This window comes from Staurois parvus, unplaced genomic scaffold (genome assembly GCF_062004578.1).
Source record: "Staurois parvus isolate SC_StPar_1 unplaced genomic scaffold, SC_StPar_1.0 ptg000572l, whole genome shotgun sequence".
Classification (NCBI taxonomy): Eukaryota; Metazoa; Chordata; class Amphibia; order Anura; family Ranidae; genus Staurois; species Staurois parvus.
In genome coordinates, this window is record NW_028318368.1 from 6,072,292 (window position 1) to 6,091,187 (window position 18,896).

Here is an 18,896-nt window from a genome sequence, read left to right on the forward strand (position 1 = left end):
GGTGCAATTGTCTAGCCTGTAGAGGTCTGTGTGTCCCTCCATGGATATGCTTCCCCAGACCATCACTGGCTCACCATCACAATGTTCATGCTGAACGATGTCACAGGCAGCATAACATTCTCCATGGCTTCTCCAGACCCTTTCACGTTTGTCACATGTGCTCAGGGTGACCCTGCTCTCATCTGTGAAAAGCACAGGGCGCCAGTGGCGGATCTGCCAATTCTGGTATTCAATGGCAAATGCCAATCGAGCTCTATAGTGCCAGGCAGTGAGCACAGGGCCCACTAGAGGACATTGGGCCCTCAGGCCACCTTCATGAAGCCTGTTTCTGATTGTTTGGTCAGAGATATTCACACCAGTGGCCTGCTGGAGGTCATTTTACAAGGCTCTGGCAGTGCTCATCCTGTTCCTCCTTGCACAAAGGAGCAGATACTGATCCTGCTCATGGGTTAAGGACCTTCTACGGCCCTGCCCATCTCTGCTGGAGTAACTGCCTGTCTCCTGGAATCTCCTCCATGTTCTTGTGACAGTGATGGGAGACACAGCAAATCTTCTGGCAATGGCACGTATTGTCATTTTCATAGTACCATTCAGGAGGAGTTGGACACACCAGTGGCCTGCTGGAGGTCATTTTGTAGGGCTCTGATAGCGTTCATCCTTGCACAAAGGAGCAGATACCGGTCCTGCTGATGGGTTAAGGACTTTCTACAGCCTGTACAGCTCTCCTAGAGTAACTGCCTGTCTCCTGGAATATTCTCCATGCTCTTGAGACTGTGCTGTGAGACACAGCAAACCTGGCAATGGCACATATTTATGTGCCATCCTGGAGGAGTTGGACTGCCTGTGCAACCTCAGTAGGGTCCAGGTATCGCCTCATGCTACCAGTAGTGACACTGCCCCTAGCCAAATGCAAAACTAGTGAAAAACAGTCTGAAAAGATGAGTAGGGAAAAATATGTCGGTGGCTTCCACCTGTAAAACCATTCCTGTTTTGGGGATCGCCTCATTGTTGCCCATCTAGTGCACCTGTTGTTAATTACATTAACACCAAAGCTGCTGAAACTGATTAACTACCCCCTCTGCTACTTAACTGACCAGATCAATATCCCAGGTGTTTAATTGACTTGATGCTATAGGAAAAAGTGTTCCTTTAATGTTTTTGAGCAGTGTATGCATATATATGGGCAAAGTTTTAGGCAGGTGTGGAGAAATGCTGTAAAGTAAGAATGATTTCAAAAAAATATATTTTAATTGTTTATTTTTATAACTTTACAAAATGCAAATATTTGGTGTGACTACCCTTTGGCTTCAAACCAGTATCAATTCTTACAACTGCACTCTTCCCACAATGGTCGGGGATTTTGTAGGATTAGATTCAGGTGTATAATTAACCAATTATACCAAGCAGGTGCTAATGATCATCAATTTCATAAGTAGGTAGAAACACAGTCTTTAACTGAAGCAGAAACAGCTGGCTAGGAAGCTTAAAACTGGGTGAGGAACAGCCAAACTCTGCTACTAAGGTGAGGTTGGGGAAGACATATTCCTGTCACAAGTCATACACCATGACAAGGCTGAGCACAGCAATAATACACATGGTAGTTGTACTGCATCAGCAAGGTCTCTCTCAGGCAAAGATTTCAAAGCAGACTGGGGTTTCAAGATGTGCTGTTCAAGTTCTTTTGAAGAAGCACAAAGAAACAGCCAAGGTTAAGGACCATACATGCAATGGTAAGAAAACAATGCAGCAGATGAAAGGTACATCTGTGCCTAACGTGGTGCCTGACCCCTGCCTTTCTCACTAACTCAAGACAAAGGACAGGCCAAACTCACACCGTGCTGTCACTTACGTAATAATGCCACCCTCAGCTGCACCCTGCACAAAGATTACACAGCTCATGGAACCACAATCTAGATGCTAGAGCCTGAGAGAGATTGTCACTGAGTTACGTTAATTAAGCAATTAACTCTTTAAGTTTCCACACGTTATCAAAGGGCTTTGATAATGTGTCCTGTACGTGAAACGCGTCACAGAGGTGCCCTTTATCTGCTATACCAGACTGCATGGCCTGTAACAGACGGCCGGTGGCCATTTTGGAATATCAATGTAAGTGTGTTTTTATGTTATATGTGCATTTCCACCATTAAAGAAAATACTACACTATCAGAGGCTTTGTCTGGGGCTCCCCTTTTTTGCATTGGAGCCCCCCCTTTTCTGAAGGTGATTCCTGACTCCTGCCATATTGATGTATAGTATCTTGGATGATCCCCCTGGTGGCTGATATTGGTACTGCCTGAGGCTATCCCTGGATTCATGATGCATGACACCTTGTGGCTGTTATACAGATGACCACTACCACTTCAAGTGTTCCAGATCCAGAGAACCAGGAGTAGGTCTTATTTACTCCATGCGCAAGCACTTCTGCTATCTGGTTAGTGCAATCTACACCTATTTCCACCATCACAGGAGTCAGGATTATCTTGCTATACTAACTTTATTGACTCTTTCACATCAGTTACGCCTTCTTGCACTTCATGCGGCTTGATTTCATTTATTTATTTATATATGCCTATTTATTGTCTTATTCATTCATGTGAATGTGTTCTATACTTATTAGCGCTGCATACATTGTTTTATGGCTAGTCCATCAGGGATGTGTATTCTCCTGGCTTCCAACTAAGGTATTTATGACCCAATGTTTGGTAACTTTCTGGTAATTGAAGTGGCTATGTCAGACACTTTTATGGGCTCTGCAATGTATATTGGGATGTATATTCTGCTGATCCTATTGCCAGGTTGATAAGAGGCATCTGCTAGCAACTAAGATTTTGTGGATTGTAAAGCTGAAAGTAGGTGGGAGAAGAGAGAGGAAAAGCTCACTGTGGCCATTTCAATCTTCTGACAAAATGCCATGGAAGGCTTGTGACCTGAATAAGATGGATGTCGCCTGCAGCTTTCATGTGCCTCATGCGCACATCCATTACAACATCATGCTTACTTCCCTTCGACATTGCAGATGTCCAGCAGTGCCATCAGCACATAACTGGTGAACACGAGTGGGACCCAGGTACACACATCAAAAGTCAGGCTAGAATGATCTTCATGGAAGAACTGTGGCCAAAAAGCCATACCTCCAACATTGAAAAAAGGCTATGCAACTTAACTATGCAGGAAAACATAGGAACGGGGGTACAGGAAAAATGACAGCAGCTGCTCTGGACTGATGAGTCAAATTTTGAAATATTTGATTGTAGCAGGTGGCAGTTGTTTCCCAAAGGGCTGGAAAGCAGTACAATAATGAGTGTCTACAGGCAAGAGTGAAGCATGGTGGAGGTTCCTTACATGTTTGGGGCTGCATTTCTGCAAATGGAGTTGGAGATTTGGTCAACGTTGTGCTGAGAAATACAGACAGAAATGTATCCATCCGGCAATACCATCAAGGAGGTGTGTGACTGGCCCCAAATTTATTCTGCAGCAGGACAACGGCCCCACACATACAGTCCATGTCATTAAGAAGTATCTTCAGTGTAAAGAAGAACAAGGAGTCCTGAAAGTGATGGTTTGGGAACCACAGAGCCCTGATCTCAACATCATGAAGGCTGTCCGGAATTGCATGAAGAGACAGAAGGATTTGAGAGAGCCTACATCCACAGAAGGTCTGTGGATAGTTCTCCAAGACGTTTGGAACAACCTACCTGCTGAGTTCCTTCAAAAACTGGGTACAAGCAGTACCTAGAAGATTTGAAGAATTGATGCTGTTTTGAAGACAAAGGGTGGTCACACCAAATATTGATTTGGTTTGGATTTCTCTTTTGTTCATTTAGATTCCATTTTGTTAATTGATAAAAATAAACTATGAACACTTCTATTTCTGAAAGCATTATTAATTTACATAATGTTTTCAACCTGCCAAAAACATTGCGTTGTGTATACAGGTGGATCTCAACAGATTAGAATATCATCAAAAAGTTAATTTATTTCAGAAACAATTTCAAAAAGTGAAACTTATATATTATATAGATTCATTACACACAGAGTGATATATTTCAAGCATTTCTTTCTTTTAATTTTGATGATTATGGCTTATAGCTATTTAAAACCCAAAATTCAGTATCTCCAAAAATCAGAATATTACATAAGACCAATAAAAAAAAGGATTTTAATACAGAAATGTTGGCTTACTGAAACATATGTCCATGTACAGTATAGTATGCACTCAGTACTTGGTTGGGGCTCCTTTTGCATGAATTACAGCATCAATGTGGTGTGGCATGGAGGTGATCAGCCTGTGGCACTTCTGAGGTGTTATAAAAGCCCATGTTGCTTCGATAGCGACCTTCAGCTCATCTGCATTGTTGGGTCTGGTGTCTTTAATTTTTCTCTTGACAGTACCATACAGATTCTCTAAGGGGTTTAGGTCAGACGAGTTTGCTGGCCAATTAAGCACAGTGGTACCATGATCACTAAACCAGGTATTGGTACTTTTGGCAAGTCCTGCTGGAAAATGAAATTAGCATCTCCATAAAGCTGGTCAACAGAGGAAAACATGTGCTCTAGAATTTCCAGGTAGAGGGCTGTGCTGACTTTAGACTTGATAAAACACAGTGGACCAACACCAGCAGATAACATGGCTCCCCAAATCATCACTGACTATGGAAACTTCACAATGGACCTCATGCAAGTTGGGATCTGCACCTCTCCACTCTTCCTCCAGACTCTGGGACCTTGATTTCCAAATGAAATGAAAAATTTACATTAATCCGAAAAGAGGACTTCGGACCACTGAGCAACAGTCCAGTCATTTTTCTCCTTAGCCCAGGTAAGACAAGGAATGCAACAGTTGTAGCTCATACCCTGGATACGTCTGTGTGTGGTGGCTCTTGAAGAACTGACACCAGCCGCAGTCCACTCCTTGTGAATCTCTCCCAAATTCTTGAATGGCCTTTGCTTCACAATCCTCTCAAGGCAGCGGTTATCCCTATTGCTAGTGCATACTCTTCTGCTCAGGCTCAAGACTCAACACTTTTTCCTTCCACTCAACTTTCCAATAATATGCTTGGATACAGCACTCTGTGAACAGCCAGCTTCTTTAGCAACGACCTTTTGTGAATTTCTCTCCTTGTGGAAGGTGTCAATGACTATCTTCTGGACACCTATCAAGTCAGCAGTCTTCCCCGTGATTGTGTAACCTACTGAACCAAACTGAGAGACCATTCAAAGGCTCAGGAAATCTTTAGAGGTGTTTTGAGTTAATTAACTGATTAGAATGTGACACCATGAGTTTACAATATTGAACTTTTTCACAATATTCTAATTTTCTGAGATACTGAATTTTGGATTTTCACTAGCTATAAGCCATAATCATCAAAATAAAATAAAGAAATGTTTGAAATATATCACTTTGTGTGTAATGAATCTATGTAGTGTATAAGTCTCAAGAAATGCCCGTAGCGAATAGGGAAGAATGGAAATAGCGCAGGGCATACATGACTAGGCCCAGAGTGGTAGGGAACGGAAAGGGTTAAAAATTTAGCTCCAAGGGGTGGGGAATGGATTGGGAATTACTGGATTGGCAGATGTGGAGTGTAGGAGGTGTCTGTGGCACCGTAGGGTGGGGGTTGCTGCGGAAGGGGCGTCAGTGCAGCTGGATGAGTGCAAGGACCAGAGCTTCATGTGAGCTGGGTCCTGAAAATTCCCCCTCCTATCTGACCTGCGGCATGGAGGCCCTGGTGGCACAGCTTCGGGAGGCAGCAGAAGAGCGAGGTATGGGCTGGTTGCAGGGCCGGGTCTCTGATCTGTTGGGAGACCCGGGCTTGTCACCAGCAGCGGGGGGGCGGGTGCGCCCACGTGCTCGGAGGTCTAGGCCTCCGGAGCGCTTCAGTCCGGCCCCACCCCCTGGAGCTCAGCGCCGCATTGGGAGCCACCCTCGGGACCCTCCGGCCCCGCTGGCAGGGCGCTCACTGGCCTCTGCTAGCGGCGGTGGCGGAGCTCGGCGGGCGGGGTTTCATCGGGTGGCCCCTCCCCCCCGCCCGCACGGAGAGGAGGACGTGGAGTGTGCTCGGCGGGCGAGGTTTCGCCGAGTGGCCCCTCCACCCCGCCAGCACGGAGAGGAGGCCGTGGAGTGCGCTCGGCAGGCGGGGTTTCGCCGAGTGGGCCCTCCGCCCCGCCAGCACGGAGAGGAGGCTGTGGAATGAGTTCGGTGGGCGGGGTTTCGCCGGGTGGCCCCTCCCCCCCGCCCGCACGGCGTGGGGGCAGGTGAGGGAGTGCATTTACCGGCTCCTCCGCTGACCTAGTACCTGTCAGGGAGGGAGCTCGGCGCGGGAGGCGGTCAGCTGCGGCTGCTGGGCTGTCCCCTGATGCGGCTGGTGGGCCCCCTGGACATTCGGGAGCCGGGGCTCCCAGAAGACGGAAGAAGGCGTGCAGCGCTGGGCGGAGTGCAGCTGGGAGTGCTGCTGGACGGAGCCCAGGGCCGGCGACAGGCATGGCTGGTGCCCAGAGGCGGAGTCGGGAGCGGCACAACCCTGTGGGACCCGTGGCTCCTGGGACCGGGAGGCCATCCGGTCGTTGAGCGGTGGACGAGAGGTCAGAGGGCGAGCTGTCTGAACCCGATGCGGGGGTGACGGCTCGTCGCTCTTCATCGATGGAGCGGGAGCGCGCGGCTGATGGGGCATCTCCTGGGCAGCCTGGTGAGTTACCTGTTCCTGTGTCTGTCTCCTTTTCTTCTGCGTTGCGGGATCTGCTGGGGGGCGGCCAGGCCGCCCCGGTGGGTGCGGCCTCGGCGGCGTTTGTTGGCGGCGTTCCTCTGTCTGGTTTTGGTGGGGGTCTCGGGGAGGTACTTTCCGGTTTGCGGGACTTGGTGCGGCAGCTGGAGTGGGGCGGTGTTGGGACCCCTGGGCCTGTTTCTGCGTGGCTCCCGCCGGCCGGTGGGGACGGGCTCGCGGTTCCGGGACAGGACAGCGGGGTAGTGCGGGGCCTGGGGGTCTCTTCTCCGCTTAGTTCTGGGCCTGGGGTGGTTTCCGCGGAGTCTGGGATTATGGGTTCTGCGGTTCCTTCCGCGGTTTTGGGGGAGGGTTCGGGGGTGTCCGGACCTGTCGGCGTGGCGGACTCTGCGAAGGGGGAAGTGTATGTGTGTTTTGAGGGCCCCTTGGGTGCGCATTTGCAGTCGGCCGTGCGGGAACAAATTTGGAACGGGGAGTATGTGGACATATTCACGCTCTTGCCTTTGGAGCGTTTTCCGTTCGATGGGTCCCGGGTTGATGACGGTAGACGGGAGGATGCGGAGCGGCGGCGTTTTCGGCTTATCCCCCGTACTTTTGCGAATTGGTTGCAGGCTTTCGCAATCATGGCCAGTGTCATTGGGGAGAAAGCTCCGGAGCATTGCTCGGAGTTGTTCTGTTACCTGGACGCCATTAGTGAGGCTCACAGGGTTTACGGCGGGTCTGCGTGGCTTCGGTACGATGAGCAGTTTAGGCAGCGGAGGGCTGTTCGCCCGTCTTTGCGTTGGGACCACAAGGACATTGGCCTTTGGATGCGGCTCATGGCGCCGCCGCGGGCTCCTGGTCCGTTTTTTCAGGGCGGGGCCGGTGGTTCATTTTCCCCGGGACAATCGGCCGCCAAGCGTAGGGGTTTCTGCTGGCAGTTCCAGGAGGGCACTTGTCGTTTTGGAGGGTCCTGTAGGTTTAGGCACGAGTGTTCCGGGTGCGGTGGATCCCATCCTTTCTCGCGCTGTTTCAGGCGGGGTAGAGGCCCTCCCGGAGAGCCTGCGGGTAAGAGGGATGACGCCGGTGCGGGTGGAAAGGATGGAGCCTTTCTTAAATGGATATCCTGATCGGGCTGCGGCGGTGCTGCTGGCGGCAGGTTTTCCGGAGGGTTTTCGCATCCCCTGTACTTTGACTTTGGTCCCCCCCTTAGCTCGGAATTTACGGTCGGCCTTGCAGCATGCTGAGGTGGTTTCGGCTAAGTTGCGGAAGGAAGTGGGGTTGGGTCGTATGGGTGGTCCGTTTACTTGTGCTCCGTTTGCGGATCTGGTGGTTTCTCCCTTGGGGGTTGTGCCTAAGAAGGAGCCGAATGCGTTTCGGTTAATTCACCACCTGTCCTTCCCTAAGGGGGGGTCGGTGAATGACGCTATAGATCCGGAGTCGTGTTCGGTGTCTTACACGTCCTTTGATGCGGCAGTGTTCTGGGTTCGTCGGTATGGGCGCGGTGCACTCATGGCGAAGTCCGACATTGAGTCGGCGTTCCGGCTGTTGCCGGTTCATCCGGACAGTTTTCGTTTTTTGGGTTGCCGTTGGCAGGGCGCGTTTTACGTTGATAGGTGTTTGCCCATGGGGTGTTCTATCTCTTGTGCGCTGTTTGAGAAGTTCAGTTCGTTTGTGGAGTGGGTGGTTCGGGCTGTTTCAGGGGTGAATTCGGTCATCCATTATTTAGATGATTTTCTTTGCGTGGGTCCGCCGGCTTCCGGGGTGTGCGCGGTTTTGCTTGCTACGTTGCAGCACGTTGCTGACCGTTTCGGGATTCCTTTGGCGGCTGACAAGACGGAGGGTCCGGCTTCGGTGATGACTTTCTTGGGCATTGTTTTGGATGCTGGCGCCATGGAGTGCCGGCTGCCGGAAGAGAAGCTGTTGGTCCTTCAGGGTGAAATTCGTGCGGTTCAGGGGAAGCGTAAAATTCAGCTGCGGTCCTTGCAGTCATTGTTGGGAAAACTTAATTTCGCTTGTCGGATCCTGCCGATGGGTCGGGTGTTCTGCCGCCGGTTGGCGGCGGCGACAGCGGGTATTGCCTCCCCTTTTCATTTCATTCGGCTGACTCGGGAGCATCGGGAGGACTTGCAGTTGTGGCACACCTTTTTGGATTCTTTCAACGGCCAGGCGCTTTGGATGTCGGGCCCGGTTAGTAATTTTGACTTGGAGCTGTTCACGGACGCGGCGGCTTCTGCGGGATACGGGGCCTATTTCCGGGGTCGGTGGAGTGCGGCCTCGTGGCCGGCTTCCTGGCGGGAGGCAGGTTTTCTCAGTAACCTTGCGCTGTTGGAACTGTTTCCAGTGGTTTTGGCGGTTGAGGTTTGGGGGGAGAATTTTCGGAATCAAAAGGTGCGTTTTCACTGCGACAATTTGGGGGTGGTTCAGGTCATCAATAGGGTCTCGGCTTCTTCCCGACCGGTGGTGGCCCTGCTTCGCCACTTAGTGTTGCGTTGCTTGCAGCTGAATGTTTTTCTCCATGCGGTACATCTCCCTGGGGTTGACAACACCTTAGCTGACGCTTTGTCTCGTTTTCAGTGGGACAAATTCCGGGAGTTGGCGCCGGCGGCGGAGCAACACGGGGTTCCTTGTCCCGACTGGCTGTTGGAGATTGCCTTGGAGTTGTTGCGGGGTGGATCCGGCGGTCGGTGAGTGAGGCGACTTGGTCTGCTTACTCTACGGTCTGGCGGGAATGGCTGGAGCTGTTGGGACTGGTAGCTATTGATCCCTGGGGGCCGGAGGTGCGTGTGGCGGTGTTGTACTTCTTGGCGCGGAGTTTGGAGCGGGGGGTGTCGGCGTCCGCGGTGGATAGCCGTCTAGTGGCATTGGCGTTTTTTCTTTAAGTTGCAAGGGTGTCGGGATTTTACTAAGGATTTTTGGGTTCGACAGGCTTTGCGGGGTTATCGGAGGGCTCATCGTTGTAGGGATTCTCGTCGTCCGGTGTCGTTCGCGTTGTTGGGGTCTTTGTTTGAGCATTTGCGGACTGTGTGTTCTTCGGATTTGAGGTGGTTTTATTTCGGGCTGCCTTTGCGGTGGCTTTTTTTGGGGCTTTGCGAATTGGGGAGCTCGTTAGTCCGTCCAAGTCGGTTCTTGGGGGGTTGTTGGTGGAGGAGGTTCTGGTCCGTCGGTCTAAGACGGATCAATTGGGCAGGGGTGCGAAGGTGCGTTTTTTCGCTCTTCCGGGTTCACTGGTGAGCCCTGTTCAGGCGGTTCGGGAATTTTTGTCCCGGCGCCCTGGGGGGCGGGGGTCCTTTTTCAGGCATGTTGATGGCTCCCCTTTAACGCGTTTTCAGTTTGTGGCGGTTTTTTCGCCAGTGTTTGACGGCTGCTGGTTTGGATGCATCTTTGTATGCTTCGCACTCGTTTCGGATAGGGGCTGCTACGGAGGCGGCCAGGTGGGGGCGGTCGGAGGATGTGGTGAAGCGCATTGGTAGGTGGGATTCCCAGAGATTTCGCCTATACGTTCGGCCGCATTTGTTGCGGGCTTAGTGGGCGGTCCTGTGTTTTGTTTGTTTGGGTTGTGGGAGGTTGTTGCGGTTCTGTCCCTGTGCTGTATTGTTCTGGCGGTATTGTTTCTTTTCTTTCAGGTGGAGCGGTGTGCCTGGTGTGGATCCTGGGTCACTCGTATGTGTTTTGGGGGGCCAGGCGGGCTGATGTTCGGCCCAATGGCAGGCAGCTGGGGTTGGATAGACGGGAGGTTTGTGTCCGCTGGTTAGGTGTGCCGGGCATGTTGTGGAGTCGTGTTGTGCCAGAGGTGCGGCATTTTGCGCGGCTGGATAGGCCACCGGATGTGTTGGTGATTCACGCGGGTGGCAACGATTTGGGGGGTAGGTCCATGCGGGAGCTGGTTAGAGATGTCAAGCTGGATTTTCTTCAGTTGCGGCGTGAGTTTCCGGGGATGGTGGTGGTGTGGTCTGACATGGTCGCCCGCACTTCTTGGCGCTTGGCGCGGTCGGTGGCGCGGCTCAACAAGGCCAGGATTAAGGTCAACCGGGAGGTGGGGCGCTTTTTAGTCGTACTGGGGGATTGGTGGTTCGGCATGTGGAGTTGGAGGTGGATACTTGGCGGTACCTTCGCAGTGATGGAGTGCATTTGAATGCGGTGGGCACGGATTTGTGGTCCCTGGAGCTGCAGGACGGCATACTACGGGCGGTTCGTTTGTGGCGTGGCACGCATGGGTAAGGGCTTACCCAGCGTGCTGTGGCGGTTGTTGGTCTTTGGAGGCGGTTCTCATCTTGGAAGGAAAACAATGGTGTGGGACCCCATCCGTGGTATGGGGGGCCCGGTGGATATTCCCAGTTAACCAAGGTTTAGCTGGAAGGTGGTGGTGCTGCACTGCGGACGGTATGGTTGTCTCCGAGCTGGTTGGTTGCGGCTGGAGGCCTAGTGTATAGGGTTGTCCGCAGGTGCATTTTGGATCGTTTGTGGGTGCCTTTGAAGACCAACAACAATTCTTTGGTTTCCGTTAAGGAACGGTTGATGTATGTAAATTGTGAAGTTGTTAATAAAAGGCCATGTTGGCCATTTACTCCAAAAATGGTGTCATGTTTTTGTAAAGTTTATTTGGTTAAAGGGGGGGGGGGTTTGGAGTGGTATGGATAGGCAATGGTGGAAGTAGGAGTGGACAAGCCTATCTATGGTGCAGTAGTCAAGAAATGCCCGTAGCGAATAGGGAAGAATGGAAATAGCGCAGGGCATACATGACTAGGCCCAGAGTGGTAGGGAACGGAAAGGGTTAAAAATTTAGCTCCAAGGGGTGGGGAATGGATTGGGAATTACTGGATTGGCAGATGTGGAGTGTAGGAGGTGTCTGTGGCACCGTAGGGTGGGGGTTGCTGCGGAAGGGGCGTCAGTGCAGCTGGATGAGTGCAAGGACCAGAGCTTCCCTCCCGACCCTCCCTGTTAGGTTGGGTATAGGGTCTTGTCCGGGGGCAGGTGCGCAGGTAACTCGAGAAAAGAAAAGAAAAAAAAAGAAAAAAAAAAAAAAAACACTGGTTGGTGAGGTGGGTTTTATGTTGGTTCGTGGGCGGTTGTTGGTCTTTGGAGGCGGTTCTCATCTTGGAAGGAAAACAATGGTGTGGGACCCCATCCGTGGTATGGGGGGCCCGGTGGATATTCCCAGTTAACCAAGGTTTAGCTGGAAGGTGGTGGTGCTGCACTGCGGACGGTATGGTTGTCTCCGAGCTGGTTGGTTGCGGCTGGAGGCCTAGTGTATAGGGTTGTCCGCAGGTGCATTTTGGATCGTTTGTGGGTGCCTTTGAAGACCAACAACAATTCTTTGGTTTCCGTTAAGGAACGGTTGATGTATGTAAATTGTGAAGTTGTTAATAAAAGGCCATGTTGGCCATTTACTCCAAAAATGGTGTCATGTTTTTGTAAAGTTTATTTGGTTAAAGGGGGGGGGGTTTGGAGTGGTATGGATAGGCAATGGTGGAAGTAGGAGTGGACAAGCCTATCTATGGTGCAGTAGTCATGTTTTGAATTGAATTACTGAAATAAATTAACTTTTTGATGATATTCTAATTTATTGAGATGCATCTCTATATACACAATTTTAACTCAGTGCATTTTGGCTAAATATTTAGGGTTCGAGAAGTAGTAAATATTTAGGGCTCAGGAAGTAGAAGAAAGGTGTGGGGTACTGGATCTTGAGGGGATCTTGATCTTGCTAGCATCTGGAGGTATCATATTAATACCTTGCAAGATTCCTACAACTTTATTACTCTAGTATACACTTAGTTAAACAATATCAAGCCCTGATGAAAGGAAACCTGAACTTTATGCACTCTGCTTTTGGCGTATTCCTGCTTGCACTCCCAGTCTGCCAGCATTGTCAGACCTTAATGTGTATTTCATGGCACATGAAATGTAAATATAAAGCTGCCAAACAGATTCTGAAACCTAGAGTTCATTTAATTTAATGGCTTCTGCACCAGTATAACTTAAAGTGAATGTATGGGCCTAACAGCTTGATGTAAATATTCATCAGTATATGCTAATGTTTTGAAAAAACATGTTGCTATGTTTAATCCATAATTATATATATATATATATATATATATATATATATATATATATAGTAAATTCGAGCATAGTGTGAAGGTGGCCTTTATTGTATGTGCTGCCATCTACCATGTTGTGATGGCAATGGATTCTGGCAGCACATAACTCAAACTACAAAGAGCTCATATCCCACAACGTAGTTTTATCTGTGAGAGATCCCCCCATCTCTCCCTGCCATGAAGGGAACATAAAAGCTGCCTAGCCCAGCTCTACTGAATGTTCTAATTACCTTGTTGTCATGCTGTTCCTCTTGCTTCCGTGCCTAAACAACTGGTATGTATCAGGTTTGCAGATAAGGACATAATGTTTTCTTCAGACTTTGCTAATTATTATATTTCTTGCAGGTCAACTCTGAACGTACTGAAACCTTTGCTCACAAAAAGTGCCAAGTATCCAGCAATGGCAGTCCCCATAGAGCTTTGATGTACTACAACTGATATTTATCCAAGGTCTTACAGGAAAATTCTGCCATAAAGACAACTTCAGATTTGTTTTAAAAATCAAGAGGCTAGCACACATTAAATTAGCAGTATAAATACTTTACCTATTTACCATATAAACTTAGATTTTGCCATGGCCTGCCTAAATTAATTCTGCTGCTATATCAACAAAAATGGTGCCCACTGAGCTGACATCATCACTAAGTGACCATCTAGGCTCCTTTGGAGGAACAGATATGCAGGAAGTAATATCCTGTGGTCTAAAAGATTCCAGCATTTAATGTATCAGAGGAAACTCACTCCCCATCCTCTCCCCTCTGTTTGTCCTACCCACCTGTTAGCCATGTGATGTACAGCATTCACAAGCTCACCACCAGCACTGAACAATAGTGCGATACACTCCCCCACCCCTCCTCATCATTACAAACACGGCCTACCCAGTAAGCATACATGAATTTCTAAGTTTCAACTAACTGGCACCCCCTCTGTTCATCCTTCCTCCCCACTAGTTAGCACATTGGTTGGCTGGCTTCTCAGATGCATTGAATGATGTAGAGTACAGGATAGTACTTCCTGTACACTCCCCCAAAGGAGCATGTATGGTCAGTTACTTACATTGTCAGCAGCCACTATTTAGGCTGATTTTAGCAACAGAATTATGCTAAATCCATTAAAATATTGATTTTAAATCAAAGGTGCAGTTGTCACTTAAGAAAAGGCCTAATAACCACACTTATGTTTGAAAGCTACAATATCAAACAATGGAAACTTTTTCAGATCTGGTGCTACTCCCCACCCAATTTGCAGATGTATTTCACTTAATACAGGTTTATGTTAAAGAAGAAACCTAACTTCAGTTTTTACTAATGTGATCTGTTCCCCGGGGACAAAGTAAGTGCAGTACCTTGTCTCATTATCCTAAGTGCTAGCTGTGAGGTCAGACAGTGTGTCTTTCCTCCTTCCATGGTCACCAAACTAGCAAGGAGGTGGCTGCTGTGACTGATGGGATTTTTGCCTATACAAATGTCTCACAAGAAATGGGGGGCTTGTCAGCTAAAATGATCCAGGCAAGCGGGAAAGTGTTTGGAGACAGAGAAAAGTGCTGTTTGTCAAACCAGCTGTCTCCTTGCTAGCTGTATTGTCGGACAGCAGTGGAGAGAGGAGGGTCACCCTGTCTCAACCTCACAGCTAGCTTTAGACAGCACATAGGAAGGTGGGACAAAGTACTACATTTATTTTGTCCCCTAGTGAGAAGAACGCATTAATACAAATGAAAGTGAGAATTTAAAGTAAGAAAGTAAGTGGCAAACCCTCACATAAACCTAGTGAAGTGACTGGCCAGGTGATACACAGAGATGAAACAAATTCTCCTACATAAGTGTTACTTGTTTATCTGCAGTTTTCTCTTACATACCTTCAAAAGTTCTGATTTTAGGTAAAATTTTAGGTCAGCATCACAGAGGTGGGGGCAGGAAGCTGCAGTTTGAGCTCTGTGTTAGCTGATTGGAAGAAAGGGACCCTCCCCCCCACACACACATATAACACACAGGGGCTATGTTGTGAATAGATAAGCTCTTTGCTGAGCCCCCTCCTCCCTCCTCCCAGACACAAATTTATCTTGTATGTGGGGAAAACTTATCAGAAGTGACTTGTGCTGATAACAGAAGAGTGAAGCACCAGAGAGAAATTACACTTAGAGCTTTGCAGAGAGACAAGTATACACTACAGATATTTGTGCTTTGCTCATATTCCATAAATGAGCTTTACAACCACTTTAAATAGTAAAGAAGGCAGGTCTGTAAAATGTGATAGTGATTTCAAATACATTACAACAAGCATATACTTAATTAAAATCACCATTCTTCATTTATAATTTCAAAACATATTACTTATTATATGAGCAATGCAAAAAAAATTATAAAAGCAGTAAATGTACCCACCTGCTCCTGGGGTATGATAACAGTATCATCTATCATGGCACTGCCTCTGAGGTATGCGGAATGGCTCATCGTGTGGGACCTGTCTGAACTGAAGGATCGCAGGCTGGTCGGTTCACACATATACACATCAGCAGTAGTGTTGGGTTTGGGAAGGTGGGATGGAAGGACAAGCCAGAGAATGAAACCATTAGCAATTAGCATCTATGCAGCTTCCAGGGGAGACTATAAAGTCTCAAAAGACCACATTTAAATGCAATAAACATAAAACAGTTTAATATGGGTAAAATAGTAAAGTCATAAAACAGGAACCTTAATATAGCATGTGGTCTAATATTAGAGAATGGCATTCTTAACTCATTAACCTCTGGATAAATGTGTACACAAAGAGTAACTTTAGTGTAACTGCATGTATAATGGCATGCAGAACATCCCCTGGAAGATACAAACTGCACTAACACCGAATCAGCTTCATGCTCTTTTAAAGTCACTTACATGATGCTGATGCCAAAGACACAAATAAAGCATAGAAAGCATCACACAAAAGCTGGGTACAGATTTCACAACTACAAAAACAGACAACATTAAGAATGTTACAAGGAACAGTGAATTAAACATTTTAATAAAAGCCACAGCTATAAAAATACAAAATCACCTAGGTAAATGAGAGCTTGGTCAACCAAACTTGTTTTGGAATTATGTAATAAAAATTTAAACCTGAATTTCTTCCATATAAAGTTAGAGTACCCCAAACCCAGGAATCCCTGAAAAAATAGGGGTAGTTTACTAAAGCGGTGGCCTGTGTTTGTTCAAAGAGGAAGTCAAAATGAAGGATTATTTTCTGTATGTGTGTGTTTCAGCAAAGTTGCTTGGGTGCTTAAAATCAACAAAGTTTCACTGACCCAGAAAAAAGAAATCTTTACTAAATAAATGGGCTTTAATTTTTATCTGTTTTATAAAATCATTATATTATAGGAAACAACTAACAAGTATAAGGATTAAAATACAAATTTATACTGGCTATGTGCAGCAGGATAAGACAATGCAGGTACTATCCCTATGGCATAAATGACTACCCAAAAAACTTAATAACTGTAATGAAGAGATAAAATGACTACCATATTAAAACTTCCTGTTCAATGCTTTGTGGCTTCAGTTGTGATAGAGGTTGTGTTGAAGTTTACATGTCCTGATGGTACTACTTGATGGTGTTGATTTACTACAGAACTAGAGAATTTTTACTGATCATAGTATTCACTAAGCTAATGATTCAGTATAACATCCTTAGTGTATATGTGGGTCACTGAAGACTGAACGCTCAATATGCAGCCCATTGACTTAATATTAACACACAACATAGAGGTAGTGCTGCGAAGGTCACAATAAGCATTTTTATGGAAGAACATATACTATATGCTGGGAGGTACAGGGTGAACCTAGGGGACACAGTCATCTCATGCAATGTCATACCTACCTAGGCATAGTACTGTGGGATTAAATCCAAATAAATGGAAGGAAGAAAAACAAAGGGAATAATGACAGAAAAACTGTTAAGAAATAAAGGGTAACTGTTGCATTAGTCAGAGAAAAACAAGTAGAGCATAAATCATTAAAAAAAAAATAGTTGAGTAGTTAAAATGAACCATTTACTTCAGTAAAATGGATATGCTGGTGATGTTAGTGAAAAGGATTGTTTTTACTATTCCAAATTGATGAACACTCTTCCTACTTTGTATAAATACTTCAAGGATTTGTAACGGTAGGCTGTGGGTTGCTTTGTACAATATCACACATTCACCATAACAAAAAGATTACATTTTCAAGCTACGAATTTCATAGACTTTTATTTTTCTTAACTAAAAAGTTTTTTTTATATTAAGGTCTGGATACAAAATCATAACTCTATACCTATGATGAGGTTGGGATTCTCTATGTTTCTTTACATTCATTGGTTACGAGGATGCTAGATATGAGTGGTAGTCAGCTGATGCTGTCCATGTACAGTCATAATGTATGGTCCTATACACTGTAGATGGGACAACAAGTTTACTCTAATCCAGTATTGTGGGCACAGAAGGAGCTTTACACCCTGAGCTGGTTCACACCGGTGCGACGTGTCATGCAATTTGACAGTTCAAAATCACATGACAAGTCACACCCTATTTGTGCCTATGGGACCATTCAAATCGATGCAACTCCGACTTTTCAATGTGGCACCAATTTTGAAAAAAGTTTCCTGCACTATTTTTGAGGATTTCATGTGTGACTTGCATAGACATCTGTGCATGAAGTCACACAGATGTCAGGAAAACTGCACATGAAATCGCACTAACTAGCGGCTTTGAAATCATGCTACTAGTGCTAGGTTTACTGTTATTGTATGTTAGGTTTTCCCTTTCTATATTTTTTACAGTTTTTTTTTTGCTCAGCTTTGTCTCCAGTGTTAAGATAAGCTGTAATTATTGACTCTGAATTTAAAACAGCAGTTTAGCAAACCATAAGGCTCCATGTACACTGGGCGTTTTAATAATGCTGGTAGCATTTGCTGTGCAAAGTTGTGTTAAAAACACAAACTTGTCAATGTTTTTTAACATTTTTGCATTAGCAAAATGCCGGTTTGCCGCGTTTATATTGTTTTACCATGTTTTTCCGCATTTACCAGCGTTAGAGTGTTTTTGCAGCTAAAAAACTCCTCTAGAAACCCAGTAGTTCTAGGTTTTTTTCCAGCCATAAAATGCCCCTGGCATAAAACGCTAATTAAAGCTTATTTGTGCATGGGCACATAGGATAACATGCTGGGGAGTTTACTGGCTGTAGAAAAAATGCCAAAAGCAGCAGCTGTAAAATTGTCCAGTGTGCATGAGGACTAAAGCTAATTACAGAGAGGTTAAAAAAAAATACATTATACACTGGAATCAGATATCCATCACCCACAGATAAATGTAAGATCCAACAGAAGCTCAGTTATGACACTGCTGTCACATAATTATACTGGCTTTTAAAAAGGATATTTCTTCCTTACACAACAAAAATGTGTTATGTAAGAAAACTTTACACACTACAAAGTTTACAAATAGGATACCCATCTATATATAGGGCACAATTCACTAAAGGTTATCACATTCGTTATGACAGTCACGTGACCTCTTAATGCATGCGATAATGAAAATGTGAATTCACTATTGCTTGTATGCGGTATTTAGCGCACACACTAAAAATGCTTGATAATATTGCATAAAAGGCCTTAAAGTCTATTCAGAGAAGGAAATAAATAAATGCATGCGGTAATTAAGCAGTGGTCCAACCATGCGATAACTATGCAATAAGTATGGCAATGGTCAGACCCAGGGTAAGAGGTCAGTGATTGGTTTAAAGAGCTGGAGCAGGTGGCAGCTACAGTTGTGACCAAAATTATTCAACCCCCACTGAAATTGAGTGTTTTGGCCAGTTTGACATTGCTTTTGATCATTCAGTCATCTTGCTTACATTTACATTAAAGAGGCACTTGTAGGTCAGACAAATATAACATAACAGTTATAATGAAATAACCACAAATGTCTTTTCTGTGCTCACAGCATTATCAGTTTTATTCAACCCCCAAGTGACATTCAATCTTAGTACTTAGTACAGCATCCTTTTACAGTTATAACAGCTTTTAAACGTGAAGCATAGCTTGACACAAGTGTCTTGCAGCGATCTACGGGTATCTTCGCCCATTC

At 46.4% G+C, this 18,896-nt stretch overlaps 1 protein-coding gene and 1 pseudogene across 29 annotated transcripts in view; one reads left to right on the plus strand and one right to left on the minus strand.

Annotated features, from left to right (window-relative positions):
* ANK2 (ankyrin 2) overlaps window positions 1-18,896 on the minus strand; it is a 290,860-nt gene that overhangs the window by 102,064 nt on the left and 169,900 nt on the right. For 12 of the 29 annotated variants that reach the window (XM_089691824.1, XM_089691829.1, XM_089691841.1 and 9 more), the window contains one exon: window positions 15,181-15,283. In XM_089691824.1, coding sequence (XP_089547950.1) covers window positions 15,181-15,283 — 103 coding nt within the window. Of the gene's footprint in view, window positions 1-15,180; window positions 15,284-16,651; window positions 16,664-18,896 lie in introns of all 29 variants that reach the window. The other 17 variants (XM_089691825.1, XM_089691828.1, XM_089691818.1 and 14 more) reach the window with 3 other exon arrangements.
* On the plus strand, window positions 8,556-11,206 carry LOC149450539 (uncharacterized; annotated as a pseudogene).